This window comes from Bufo bufo, chromosome 6 (genome assembly GCF_905171765.1).
Source record: "Bufo bufo chromosome 6, aBufBuf1.1, whole genome shotgun sequence".
Lineage (NCBI taxonomy): Eukaryota > Metazoa > Chordata > Amphibia > Anura > Bufonidae > Bufo > Bufo bufo.
In genome coordinates this window covers 207,588,046-207,603,669 of record NC_053394.1, presented here as the reverse complement: position 1 = coordinate 207,603,669, position 15,624 = coordinate 207,588,046, and the positions used below count along the sequence as shown (strand labels likewise).

The following is a 15,624-nucleotide window of genomic DNA, read 5'->3' as shown; positions in this document are numbered from 1 at the left end:
GAAGCTGCAAGCACTGCTGCAGCGTTGACAGACCGGCTGAAGCTGTGGATGACTTGCGGAAATGGGCACACACGGCTCGCCTTAACTAGTAGCTCTGGCAAATTGGGGTAGGTTTTGATAAACCGCTGAACCACTAAGTTTAAGACATGGGCTAGGCATAGAATGTGTGTGAGGTTGCCGAGCTCCAAAGCCGCCACCAAGTTACGCCCATTGTCAGACACAACCATGCCTAGTTGTAGGTTGAGTGGCGAGAGCCACAGCTCGGTTTGGTCCCTTATACCCTGCCACAGCTCTGCGGCGGTGTGCTGTTTGTCCCCTAAACAGATCAACTTTAGCATGGCCTGTTGATGCTTACCCACAGCAGTGCTACACTGCTTCCAGCTAGCGACTGATGGCTGACTGCTGCTGGAGGAGGAGGCGGCGGAGGAGAAGGGGTTGGAGCCAGTAATATAGCTGCTGGCGGAGACCCTGATGGACGTAGAGCCATCCCAGGGTACGACTCACTCCCGGCCTCCACAACATTCACCCAGTGCGGTCAGGGAAATGTAGCATCCCTGGCCACCAGCACTTGTCCATGTGTCCGTGGTTAAATGGACCTTCCCAGTAACTGCGTTGGTCAGGCCACGGGTGATGTTCTGGGACACATGCTGGTGTATGGCGGGCACGGCACACCGTGAAAAATAGTGGCGGCTGGGGACTGCGTACCGAGGGACAGCAGTAATTTGCACATTTAGTGCTATGGCCTGTGGGTGGTTGGGTGGGTATTTGCGCTTGCGTTCAAATGACTGTGTTATGGACATTTGGACAGGGAAGTGAATGTTGTTGCTAATGGTTTATGCGAAGGTCCAGGTGCAGGGCGAGGGGCACCCGGGCCTGCTCCTTCGACAAGGGATTGGCCAGCAGTGCGTAAAAGAGGGGAAGAGGAAGCAGTGGTGTGACCCGCAGACCCAGATTGTGGACCCAGTCGTTTGGCCCACTTGTTAGGGTGCTTGGATGCCATGTGGCGTATCATGCTGGTGGTGGTGAGGTTGCTAGTGTTCTCGTCCCGGCTTAGGTCCCTCTTCAAGCATGCTGGGCGCGAGGACCAAATGTAATAGTGGCGCTGGATAGAGCTCCTCGGAATATCCGAGTGTGGGATCACTCGTTTGGCAAGCCTCCCCATGGTGGGAGGAAGGATGATCAGAGAGAGGATTCGGTTGACCAGACTCTTGGCTACAGAAACTGGACTTGGTGGAAGAAAGGGTGGGGCTTAACCGACTGGAAGCATTATCTTCAGCAATCCAACCGACCAACTGTTCGCATTGGTCCGACTTGGACAGTGTTGTCCTCCGCTGCCCAGCTAAGTTGGAGCGGGTCCGCTGCCCAGCTAAGCTGGGTACAGTGGATGTTTTTTTTTTTTCTGGTGCACTAGCAGCAGGCACAGTTTCATTGTGACAAGGGCCACGGCCTCTGCATGCACCATCAGCATCACACCCACATCCCGGTCCATTCGCCTTCTTCATTTTAATTGTTTTGTCACTAGATGTGGTGCAGATTGTTTTACCGTCCGCTAAAGAAACAGTTTTCTGATGCAGGACAGTATATGTCACAGAAACACACAGAATATGGACACTAGATTAGGCCCCGATTTTTTTTTTTTGCCCTAAAGAAACAGTTTTCTGATGCAGAACAGTATATGTTACAGACACGCACAGAATATGGACACTAGATTAGGCCCAGATTATTGAAATCTGCGGTACAGACACTGTTTTCTGATGTAGTTTATATTTACACTCACCTAAAGAATTATTAGGAACACCTGTTCTATTTCCCATTAATGCAATTATCTAGTCAACCAATCACATGGCAGTTGCTTCAATGCATTTAGGGGGGTGATCCTGGTCAAGACAATCTCCTGAACTCCAAACTGAATGTCAGAATGGGAAAGAAAGGTGATTTAAGCAATTTTGAGCGTGGCATGGTTGTTGGTGCCAGACGGGCCGGTCTGAGTATTTCACAATCTGCTCAGTTACTGGGATTTTCACCCACAACCATTTCTAGGGTTTACAAAGAATGGTGTGGAAAGGGAAAAACATCCAGTATGCGGCAGTTCTGTGGGCGAAAATGCCTTGTGGATGCTAGAGGTCAGAGGAGAATGGGCCGACTGATTCAAGCTGATAGAAGAGCAACGTTGACTGAAATAACCACTCGTTACAACCGAGGTATGCAGCAAAGCATTTGTGAAGCCACAACACGCACAACCTCTAGGCGGATGCGCTACAACAGCAGAAGACCCCACCGGGTACCACTCATCTCCACTACAAATAGGAAAAAGAGGCTACAATTTGCACGAGCTCACCAAAATTGGACTGTTGAAGACTGGAAAAATGTTGCCTGGTCTGATGAGTCTCGATTTCTGTTGAGACATTCAAATGGTAGAGTCCAAATTTGGCGTAAACAGAATGAGAACATGTATCCATTATGCCTTGTTACCACTGTGCAGGCTGGTGGTGGTGGTGTAATGGTGTAGGGGATGTTTTCTGGGCACACGTTAGACCCCTTAGTGCCAATTGGGCATCGTTTAAATGCCACGGGCTACCTGAGCATTGTTTCTAACTATGTCCATCCGTTCATGACCACCATGTACCCATCCTCTGATGGCTACTTCCAGCAGGATAATGCACCATGTCACAAAGCTCGAATCATTTCAAATTGGTTTCTTGAACATGACAATGAGTTCACTGTACTAAAATGGCCCCCACAGTCACCAGATCTCAACCCAATAGAGCATCTTTGGGATGTGGTGGAACGGGAGCTTCGTGCCCTGGATGTGCATCCCTCAAATCTCCATCAACTGCAAGATGCTATCCTATCAATATGGGCCAACATTTCTAAAGAATGCTATCAGCACCTTGTTGAATCAATGCCACGTAGAATTAAGGCAGTTCTGAAGGCGAAAGGGGGTCCAACACCATATTAAGTATGGTGTTCCTAATAATTCTTTAGGTGAGTGCATATTTTTCCCTATATCTGGCCCTGACAACCACACAATGTATTGAAGCGCAGATCACACAATTCACAGATTGCACCATTGACAGCAAAAATGTGGATAGATTATGGGGGGAAAAAAATTGTGTTTTCTGTATTCAAATTTTTTCCCTATATCTGGCCCTGACAACTACACGAGGTATTGCAGCGCAGATCTGACAACTCACGGATGACACAGTTTACAGCAAAAATGTGGATAGATTATGGGAAAAAAATTATTGTTTTCACAAAATTTTTTCCTATCTCTGCCCCTGACACACAGAAGGAATTGCACAGATGTCATGTTACTGCAGACACCCTCTATATAGAAAAAGAATCGCTATTTTGCAAATTATATAAAAAATTATTTGAGTACTACTTTGCTAAAATAAATTGCTGCCAACCACACACAATAGTCCTTAAAAGGACTTTTGGGTCTTTGAAACGTTATTCACTTGAATAAAATACGATCACAAACTCCCTACACTATCTGTCCCTTCCTAAGCACAGCTCTCCCTGACTTGCAATGAGCCAAACCCGCGTCATCAGGCGCTATATAGCACTTGATGACGCGTTCCGGCCAGCCAATCACTGTAATGCCAGCATCCAACATGGCTACTGGCATTAAAGTGATGGCAGTACTTACCTGCACGTTTATTTGGTGCTTCGCAGCCGCAAAACGTGTGGGAAGGAGACTCGAGCATGGCGCTCGAGCACATGTGGTACTCGACCGAGTACCGCCATGTGCCGAGCATAGCGATGCTCGAGCCGAACAGGTATTTGGCCGAGCATGCTCATCACTCATCACTAATCTGTGGGACCAGTGGCGTGCTAAGGGGGGAACGTGGTGCCGGCTGTGAGGGGGTGCCAGAGTCCAGAAGCAATGAGCGCTTCCATCAATACAGATGGAAGTGCTCATTGCTGGAGTGTAGGACGCTGAGTCCGGTCACTCATCGCTCAGTTCCTGACACTCCTCCCCTCCTTCAGGCCGGCGGCGCTCTGAATGGTGAAGCAGTTAGACTTCTCCCTACTCCACCATTCAGCCTGCAGGCACAGATCGCGCTGCCGCCCTGTGTGGGCGGAGCCTGCAGCCTGGAAATCTGCATAAGCTTCGCCCACACAGTGCTGCAGAGCGATCTGTGTCTGCAGGGGAGAGAGGACTGTGAGCTTCAGGAACAGGACAAGGCAAGTAGTTACTGTGTTTTATTTCTTTGTTTTTTAACAGAGGGGGCACAATAGACATTTCTACTCTGGAGGGGGACAATGGGCATTGCTAAAGTGAATGGGGCACAGTGGGCATTTCTACTATGGAGGGGGCACAATTGGCATTTCTATGCTGAAGGGGTACAGAGGGCACTATTATTGTTAAGGGGGCACAATGGGCATTACTAGCACAGAGGGCATTACTACTATTAAGGGGGCACAATGGGGATTTTATGCTATGGAGGAGACAGAGGGCATTATTACTGTGAAAGGGGCACAATGGGCATTACTACTGTGAAGGGGTACAATGGGCATTACTACTATTAAGGGGCATTATTACTATAAAGGGGGCACAATGGGGATTATTACTGTGAAGGGGGTCACAAAGAGGGCATTACAACTGTGAAAGGGGCACAAATCTGTAGAAAACTACTGTGAAGGTTTTGCAATAAGGGCAATACTACTGTGAGGGGGTACAATTTTTTTTAAGTATTGGGGGGGGGGGGTGCCAGAGAAAGGACCTGCCCCGGGTGCCAAACAACCTAAGCACCCCACTGTGTGGGACCACCTTGATCGTCATGTTCACCCTATAGAACAGTGATGGCGAACTTGTTAAAGACAGAGTGCACAAACTGCAACCCAAAACCAACTTATTTATTGCAAAGTGCCAATATGGCAACTTAACCTGAATACTACAGTCCAATGGTATGTCTTCCATGTACTTTATCATTTAGCTATAATAGGCTACCCACATTCAGTGTGCTGCCTGTGCTGTTCATATTGCGCCCTGCGCTGATAATTGGCAGGAAAATCCTAAGGTATATTGGTACACCATAGACTTTTTCCACGGTGGAGGTGGACCAGGTTTTTTTTATGCAGTTTTAGAAGCCAAGACCAGAAGTGGATTAAAAAAAAAGAGGAGAAGCATTATCTGTCTTTAATGCTCTCTCTCCTATTATGATTCACTCCTGATATTGACTTCACAAAAACAGCTTAAAAAAAATCAGAATTGGATTTTGGCCGCGGTTTTAATTTTTAATGGTGCGGTCCTGCTCTCGGTGTGGCTTTCCAAGGTGTCCGTGCAGTGACTACACCAAGAATGGACGTGTACATTCTTGGTGCTGTCTGGAAAACCGCATGGGAAATATCCTCGGCTGCATGAACTGTGGCACGACCTCCCATTGAAAACAATGGGAGGCGGTTCTAGCACAGATTCTGCGTTCTTTTCAGCTCCGAAACCACGCTGAAAACCATGTAAAAAAAACAGCATGTGAACATAGGGTGGTTGCGGGTACCGAAATTTTGATACCCAATCGATACTTTTGTCCCGGTATCGATACGATACTGGGATTTCCATTTTTTTTTAAACTGGGCTGCGCTGCTACGCAGTCTAGTATTACAGAACATGAGCGTGCTGCTGTGAGATCGCTCATGTTCTCTCAGCAGCACAGGGGAGAAGGAAGCAGTCTCTCCCTCCCCCTGTACCGCGCTGAAGCTGCCACCAATGAGAGCGCGGAGGAGGGGCGGGCTCACTACGCCACCAATGATAGTACTTTTCCTGGGTTCAGACTTTAAGTAGCAGGCTACACAGAGCGGCGCCCAGAGATGTCCCAGCACTTATTATTATTCCTGGGTGCCGCTCCGTTCGCCCGCTGTGCCCAATTACTGTCTCCCGCTCCATATGCTAATTACTATTGGAGCAATGGGGAGGAGACATCAGCTTCTCTAGTGGGCGTTCCTACTCGCTGCGCTGCTATTGGACAGCGCTACAGCCAGGGAGAAGGAACGCCCACTAGAGAAGCTGATGTCTCCTCCCCATTGCTCTGATAGTAATTAGCATATGGAGCAGGAGACAGTAATGGGGCACAGCGGACGAACGGTGCGGCGCCCAGGAATAATAGTAAGTGCTGGGACATCTCTGGGCGCCGCTCTGTGTAGCCTGCTACTTAAAGTCTGGATCCATATAAGGTCGTCTTTAACACATAATACCGGAGGCAGGTGCCGGCAGCAGAATCGCATAGCCGGCACCCTGCCTCTGACAGGGAGTTGCGATCAGCGGCAGTTAACCCCTCAGGTGCGGCACCTGAGGGGTTAACTGCTGCTGATCTGCTGCCAGTACCCGCCTCCTGTATTAAGGTTTAATTATCATTGGTGGCGCAGTGCACCCTCCCCCAACCCCCTCACCCCATTAAAATCATTGGTGGCACAGTGCGCCCGCCCCTCTCAACCCCCCAGTATTAAAATCATTGGTGGCAGTGGCCACAGGGTCCCCCCCCCTCCCCCTCATTGGTGGCAGTGGCCACAGGGTCCCCTCCCCTCCTCTTCATTGGTGTTAGTGGCAGCTTCTGATCGGAGCCCCAGCAGTGTAATCCTGGGGCTCCGATCGGTTACCATGGCAGCCAGGACGCTACTGAAGCCCTGGCTGCCATAGTCTGATGCACAGGGCAGCAGGGACAGTGTGAAGTCCTATTCACCCTATTAGAGCTCTATCAGGGTGAATAGGACAAGGGGGGAAATGGTTATTAAATAAAAAAAAGTGTAAAAAATATATATATATTTTGGTGTTTTTTTTTACTTAAGTATAAATCACCCCCTTTCCCAATTGCACATATAAAATATATAAACAATAAATAAATAAACATATCGCCACGTCAGAAAAATTCAAACTTAATATTAAAATATAAAAAAAAAATCGATGCGGTAAACGCCGAAACAGAAAAAAAATTATAATCTTATCCCCTTCTATTCCCCTCCCCCCTCACTTAAACCACAACCCGTCTTTAGTTTGTATGTATGTTATTGATTTTTCTTTTCAATATTCAAATCATTATAAGCTTTCTTATAAGCTATGGTCAATGATTTAAAGTGAATTTATCTTTGATTAAACACTCTGTATTAATGTATTGTTTGGAACAATCACACTCCTATTATGATAATCTGATGAAAATGTTGGAAACTCTTTGATTTATATCAATATATCAGTTTCTGATATGCTATTGGATTTTTCTTAAAATAAAGAAAAATGACAAGAAATTCGTGGTATCGAATGGTATCGGGTATCGCAATACTTTTTTATGGTATCAAAATCGAATAAAAAATTTGGTATCGCAACAACTCTATGTGAACATACCCTTAGCAGGAGAGAACGGACTTCCATGATCAAAGCCACCTGAGAGGCTGATAATCTGCACACACTCTCTGTTACAAGCAAGGGAGCCTCCTGGAGGATGTTTTGGTTCTCCATCAGAGCAAAACATGAAAAACAAGAGAGTGGGGTGGCGGCATGGCCAGTTTCTGAAAGGAGCGGATGCATAAAGCAGGAGCTCCGTACAGTGGTCACAAGCCGCTCACAGCAATAGCAGTAAGCATTGCAATTTGCATTCTAACTTTCCTCTTAAACCTCCCCAACAGCCAGAAGACCAGGCAGACATGACCAGAAGCAGAAGAAAAGGTGCCAGCCTGGCAAAACTTACTTGCTTCTCATGATGGCGCCAATTCCCACCAGTTGGGAGGCGCTTCTCCATCTTTGTTGAGCCATGTGAGCGCTTCAGCAGGCACAAACTCCCCGAAGATTCACTGTAGCCCGCTCAGGTATAGTGAGTACCATAGCACCAACTGATTTGTCTGGCAGGGTGGGGAAACAAGCTGCCATTACAGAAACTTATGTTTTCTTGTCTGATTTAAGAGGCATGTTCTGGGAGTTAAGAGTCAATTCAACAAGATATAAGGGAGGCTGTATCCACCATACATTCTGACTTCATGGCATTTGGAGGAAAAGATAGAGGAATTTTTGGGACACATAACAGTCTGGTCGATGGTCATTATGCTTTCCCTCACAGGCATAATGAGATAGAGGAGGACATTGTTGCAATCAAACTGAAGCCTGCTGACTTCAAGGATAATTTCAGAAGAAATAATATCTGTTTTCAAAATATTCCTGAGAACATGCCAGACTCAGCTGAAATAATATCTCACTGATTTAATGGGACTCACAAAGTATCGAAACCAAAATCCCTCTCTGCCATTTTTCCAATGGATCTACTAGCAAGGCTCCATTTGTACCATTTAAAAGAAGCCATTATAAAAGCTGCTATGAATTCATAGAATGTTCCTGAAAAGTTTAGATAAGCTTTTTTTTTCTGATTTGTCCCCCACGACATTGACAAGAAGAAAAGAACTTGCATGCTTCACAAGATCACATTTTCACATACCCTGTGAAATTAATTGTGCTCAACTCTTCACAAACTATCACTAAAAGTGTAAAATTGTGTTTTATTAAAAAAAAGTTTCAAATTTAAAAACTGTAAAAAATAGAAAAAAAAGACATATTTGGTATCACCACATCCATAACAACCTGCTGTATAACAGTATCACATGATCTACCCCATTAGATGAACACCATAAAAAAAAAAAAATGGTATTTATAAAAAGAGCAGATTGTCCTGCAAAAGACAAGCCCACATAATGGAAGCGTTCATTAGTATTCGCCCCATAAGACGCACTGACATTTTCCCCCACTTCGGGGACTAAAAAGTGGGTCTTACAGGGCGAAAAATACAGTATATGGAATATCTGGATAAACAGTAGATACCATCTAATTTAAAAAAAATACATTATAATATCTTGCTGACGTATGTCTATTGTTTCCTTATGTGGAAAATTCCCCTCCTTAAGTGCCCAGTCTGCTTTCCTGGTGTCTTTTTTGTACCTTTTTTCTTGATTCTATTTATATTCACTGTATTCTGTACCATTTTCAAAACTATTGTTAAAAAAAAAAAAACACAGAGTATCATGACGCCTGATCTTCTTTCACAAAACTTCAAAGACTACAATACTCACAATGCCTAGATTTCCTGCTGTGATTTTGTGCTTGTTCACGAGTATTTATTGATTGGCTGCCTGATATCACAGTCCTGTCATGCCCCCTCTACTCAGTAATCACCAACACACTAACACTCCCTTTGTTTCACAATACATTTAGATGGAGAATTGAAAGCAACACACTGAGCATGCTCGACCTAACAAAGGCTCAGAACTACAGGTCGATGCCATGGTAATTTATGAGGAAACAGTGGTTAGCAGACGAAGAAAAACTACTTTTATAACTACTGAATGCTAAATATGTGAAATTTACATTATATTAGGTAATTATTGGTGATGATTTAGTCTAAAACATAAGTTATATTTATGGTAACCGAAATACCCCTTTAAGGTGAGAAAGAGGTTATAAGCAGCATAGTGTCACCTACCACATGTGAATGACTTTTAGTCATTCTCCTCCCATCCTACCAAGGTAGGACTTAAATAAAGGGACTATGGGTATGGAAGAAGTATATATAGGAATTAAGATGTGTGACCTTACTAACACATGTCCTAACGATTTCAGAGGATGTGGCTAAAGCCCAATTGTATGTGCTGCTGCCAGACGTTAAGGGAAGTCATTGTTAAATACAATGTTAAATTCTCACATACAACAAACCTTTCTCAGTAGCCAGTTTATTGGATGTCTAAATACAGAATATCAATAATGTACAAAACTAACAGCCTGATACCTTGGCATTATTACTATTGTGGCAGACCAGTAATATTAGGACTGAAGCTCTATGTTTTAAAATATTCACCCCTTAAGATGGTCATGTTCTTAAAATATCTGTCAGCTAATATTTCCCCAACACCCAATAAACATGCACACTCACCTCAGCCAGTTGTGCATATGTTCTCAATGGGTGAAGGTAAATAAGTTGGTGCCAGAAACTTTTGGTGGTGGCATAACTCTAATGAGAACAAAAGGTTCCGGTATCCAGCAAACCCAACCCTCCTTTTTCATGATATCAGTCATCAGGCAGAGTCAGGAAACTCTAATACACATTAGATAGGTCCAGCTTGAAACCATGGCTACAGAAAATGGTGTGCAAATTGCTGTAAAATTGCAGTCACAAGTTTCCCCTGTTGATTGTAAGTCATTGTGGACAGGGTCCTCTTTCCCCTTCTATCAGTCTGTCACTTAATTAGTTCATGCTTATTGTACAGTTTTTTTTTATTAAACCCTTTTCATATGTAAAGTACCCTGGAATTAATGGTGCTTTAAAGGGAATCTGTCAGATCTAAAACACCTCCCAAACTAGCGCTGACAGATTCTCTTAAAATAAATAATAATAATGATAGTTTACCGGTAGTTGTCACCCAATGGGTGAAAAAAAAATGAATAAACTTGTTATTATTGCAAACAATTATGACATGGTATTGTATACTGTTTTCTCATTATCAACCTTTTTAACTAAGCACTTTTGTACAAAAGTATATTGATCATACATAATATGTAATTATGTTTGTTTCCAGTATCTTTTACGGACCGCTTCTCAGGATGTTAGCAGTGACGCTGCCCAACTGTTGGCAAATCTGGCTAAGCTTATTAATTCTAAGAACATTTTGGAAATGGGTGAGAATTCATGTGAAATACTTCAGCACATTCACTTAAAGGAGTATTTCAGTTGAGTTATACAACTTACTAAAAACGCTTTCTTCATCAATCCCTACCAGTTTTCAAGATCTTTCCTTACTGTAATTCAATAAGAACCTTCATTGCTTACTTTCAGAGGATGGGAAACTGTCTGTGGCCAACTATATCTGTTAAAACTGAAATACGCCATTACGTGTGTTTTGCATTTGGGTATTTTGTGGATGTGGTTTGCTTCTCTCACATTAACTGCATTTCCATACTGAAGATGCACCAGAGGTAAATGTATCACTAGAGCATTATTCATAAATCATGCAAAGGTGTATTCAGATTGTGCAAATGTTTCACCAGTAAAAAACTGTAGCTGCACCAAAATAACCTCAGCAAACCTGAATGCCAATACAGGTTTTATTTTTTTCATTAGGTTTTTTATTAAAGAATTTTGTTTTACAGATAATAAAACAGAGAAAAATCTAAATTGAGAGTTTAACCCCTTACATTCAGAAAGTATTTTTTCAATCCCATAATGCAAAATTGTACATCATTCTGGTCCTCTCCCCAGTAGAAGGGGCGAACATACACCAGTTTCAGAGATATAGCACACATTGTGACCATATGCAAGAAATAAAGGGATAAACCTAGAAAAAGAAGAGAAAACAAAGGCACGTAGCCATAGAAAAACTGAGCTGTCCGTCCATAGTCCTGTCCATGTAACATAGTAACATAGTACATAAGGCCAAAAAAAAGACATTTGTCCATCCAGTTCGGCCTGTCATCCTGCAAGTTGATCCAGAGGAAGGCAAAAAAAAACTGTGAGGTAGAAGCCAATTTTCCTCACTTTAGGGGAATAAAAAATTCCTTCCCGACTCCAATCAGGCAATCAGAATAACTCCCTGGATCAACGACCCCTCTCTAGTAGCTATAGCCTGTAATATTATTACACTCCAGAAATACATCCAGGCCCCTCTTGAATTCCTTTATTGTACTCACCATCACCACCTCCTCAGGCAGAGAGTTCCATAGTCTCACTGCTCTTGTGGTTGCATTATTATGAAGGGGGTAAAAACAGGCAACATACAGAGGCCCAGATGTTATTACCTTAAAGAACTCGGTGAGCTACCAACTGATAAGCCAATTCAGGTTTGCTATCAGACAATATATCTTGTCATGCTTGTTAGTAGCCCCCTTAGGACACCAATGTACATCAGACAGGATGTCCCAGGCAAGTAGCTTCTGAGAGGCTGATTAAGGAGTACGGCAGATGTGTTGCACGCCATTGTACAGGATCAGGAGTTCCACAGGAAAATCCCTACAAAATCCTATCTGGTTTTGGAGGATCTTGGTGGTTGCAGCAAACTCTCTGCATTTAGTTAATGTGGCCACTAAGAGATCTAGGGACATTGAGATTCCTTTGAATATATTCGTGGGTGTGGGTTTTAGCCATAAGGTGCATAGCAATAAGTCTTTGACTTAGTAAAAAAGGATCCTTGCCAAAACGTCTCTGAGTACAGAAGGATCAAATCCAGATGGTTTTGGGATTCTGTGAATTCGTCAATAGTCAAGTCCAAATCCGTTGCAGATGGGATGGCAACTTTTAGATCTTTAAGCAGCTGTACCAGCGCATCAGCACCCACTGACTTTATCACTTCCTGCAGGAGAACATTATTACGCCACTGGTAACACTCCATGTCTTGTATTTTGCAGTAAGTTTGATAATCTTAACCTCCAGGATTTTGTTGGCATCTATTACTGCTAGTAGTTTAGCTCTCTCTTAAACTCTTTTAGCATGCCTTCAAGGAAGCTCTCAGGGAATCTAGCATGGAATGCATGGTCACTTTGGTAAGGGGCTGAGAAGCTTGACGCTGCTAATGCTCCTTCATTGTTGTGTCTGAGTTTGTGCCAGGAAATGAAGCAGAAGAGGTATAGTGAAAGAACAAGGAGGCACCAGTTTGTTAAAAAAATTCCGTTTTGCAGGCGCTGTTCTCTTCATGACTCTCCCCATCATGTGTGCAGCATTTCCCACAGTAGAGGCTCACAATTAAATCACTAGTGTAACTGTATTGAGCAGGAGTTTGAGTGCTCAGGTCAGAGTGAGCAGATCAAGGAGCTGGCTCCCAGGCCTGCAATAGCAAACTGCCTGTTAAGCCCTGCCTGCAGTCAGTCTGTCAAGGATCACATGGTACAGTTACCTAAGGGGGCTAAAAATTACAGAAAGTTTGAAAAATATGAAAATGTATTGTGCATAGTGGATCTTTATTCTTTGTTAATTTAAAGTTTTTATTTTTTAAGAAGTAATAAATACTAAAGTTTGGCATCACTGTAATCGTACTGACCTGCAGAATAATAGTGAACGCAGTAAAATTTTAACTAAAAAAATATGGGAACAGAAAAGTAAAAAAAAGTCCATTGGAAAGCGGTGAGGGAAAAAAAATGAAATAAATAAATAAAATAGTCTGCATCAAGCCACAAACCAAAATGCACTCAATAGTAAAAAAAGTAAAAAAAAAGTCTATTGGAAAGCGGGGAGGGAAAAAAATGAAATAAATAAATAAAATAGTCTGCATCAAGCCACAAACCAAAATGCACTCAATAGTAAAAAAAGTTTAAAAAAAGTCTATTGGAAAGCGGAGAGGGAAAAAAATGAAATAAATAAATAAAATAGTCTGCATCAAGCCACAAACCAAAATGTCCAAAATGAAGTCACCCACAAGGGTGCCTCAAAAGGGGCAGATTTTGTTCCAGAAATTTCCGCAAATGAAAAGCAATTCCATTTATCTAAATGGGGTCGTTTTGATGGGAGTCCCACATGTGAAGGTACTCTATTGCAGGGTAAGATTACACATTACCAGCATTTTTTGTGGAAGTGCAGCAGTGATGTGGTGGAACATTACACTGCCATGTGATTTTTTTTTCACACATAGGTGCAGTTTTAAAATACATGTCTATGGCAGCACAAAAAAGCATGTAAATAGTAGAACATAAGCATCTGAAAATCATATATATTTGCAGTAAAACCACATCATGTGTGATTTTACCCAAAGAAGAACTTATAAAGATTGCTGGCCAGACACCATGTGCACTATTTTCTATTCCACGAACACTGTGCCATTTTGTATAATGGTGCCCCATAACTGTGTTTTCACTTTAGCCTCAGGATTTTGAAGTACATATGATTACAATATATTGCATTGCCTGTCCGCTACAAAATGATGCTTCTTGTTTACTACAGGGTGCAGCTATGGCTATAACCCCTTGGTCCTTGCCTTGGTGTTGCCATCTGATGGAAAGCTAATTGCACATGTGCGAGAGACAGAAGATATAAGTCATGCAAGGGAATTTTGGAGAGAGGTATGGCATTAATTACAGGTACATCTCAATAAATTAGAATCTCATCGAAAAGTTCATTTATTTAAGTAATTCAATTTAAAAAGTGAAAGTCATATAGATTAATTACACACAGAGTGATCTATTTCTAGCGATTATTTCTTTTAATGTTCATCATTATGGGCATGCTGCCCAATCCCCTAAAGACGCCAGAGTGCTGGCAAAACATGTCAGTGGCCAGAGCTTGATTGTTTTAATATAGCAGAGGCACACTGTAGCGACAAATGAGATATAGCGTTTGAAGTTACTGTACCTGTATAATAGGAGGGGTGCTGCAGAGGTTCACACTGCTGCCTCCTGAACAAGCAAATACCGTCTGCACAGTGTCAATTGCAACATTGTAGCTAAACAGTGTGTCCTCTGCTACATTGTTTGAAATCATAAATGGTGGCATAAAAGTGATGTTTTCAGCACTATGAATAGGCAAATGCAGGCTGTGGTAACTAATAGTCAATGACTAATTGTAAATAAAATTGTGCAAATATCACACATTTAGCCTAGGGTCGGTACAGTTCCATTAAGGGGAGGATGAGAGACACCAGCCAACAAAGCAGACGAATTGAAGGCTGCTATCAAAGCTACCTGGGATTCCATAACACCTAAGCAGTGACACATGGTGATCGCCTCCAATAACTGGTATTGAGTGCATATACTATATATACTTTTCAGTAGGCCAACATTTCTGTATTAAAAAATAAATACATTTAATTGGCATTATATAATCTAATTTTCTGGGAAATTAACTTCTTGGTTTTCATTAGCTGTAGTGATAATCATCAACATTAAAATAAATAAAGATGTGATATAGATCACTCTGTGTGTGATGAATCTATATCATACTGTATATGAGCTTGTAGTTATTTTACGGGTGCCTTTACATGCAGTAGATTGTGTTGCAGACATTTCTGTGACTGAAAAGAAATACCATTCATTTGAGTGAAACTTGCAGAAATCCATGTGCCTGCCACCAAAAGAATCACATTTTAGTGAATGGAACAGATTTTCAGTCAGAGATTTCTGCAACAAAATCTGCCACATGTGAACGCACCGTACAGGTTATACTCATGATATTAAAAGGCGTGAAAAATGGCAAAAACAAAAAAGCAATGGGAGTCATTTATTAACTTTGCTAAGGCAGTTTTGGCATTAAAAAATATATATACCGTCCTCACCACTTGTGACCCGGCAAATTTCCAACTATTAATGCCTGGAAACAAGCTTAAAAGAGGAGTGAAAACTACTCTAGTCAGGGGCTGGCGGACTTTTCATTCCAGAAGTATGGAAATTTTTCAAAATAAGCAAGAAAATGGTACCTAATTAGCAAAATATCAGCAGGAAAAAAACATATTCTGCATTTCATATTTCCCATTCATCTTTAGCTAACATCTGCAGCTGGCATTTTTAACCCAAAGAGAACCCGCGGCATACATGTATGGCGCAGCTGGACGTGACTTAAGGACGGCGCGTACGGCACAAGGTCTGCCGGGTTCTGGGGCAGGATCGCAGGGGAACCAAGGCACAATGACTGCTCTTACCAGCAGGCATCCATACTGGGTAAGAGCAGCATCATGTAT

At 42.7% G+C, this 15,624-nt stretch overlaps 1 protein-coding gene across 3 annotated transcripts in view; it reads left to right on the top strand.

The window, feature by feature from the left end:
* COMTD1 (catechol-O-methyltransferase domain containing 1) overlaps positions 1-15,624 on the top strand; it is a 172,211-nt gene that overhangs the window by 92,583 nt on the left and 64,004 nt on the right. For all 3 annotated transcript variants that reach the window (XM_040435745.1, XM_040435746.1, XM_040435744.1), the window contains 2 exons: positions 10,549-10,648; positions 13,896-14,014. In XM_040435745.1, the coding sequence (XP_040291679.1) occupies positions 10,549-10,648; positions 13,896-14,014 (219 nt within the window). The remainder of the gene's footprint in view (positions 1-10,548; positions 10,649-13,895; positions 14,015-15,624) is intronic.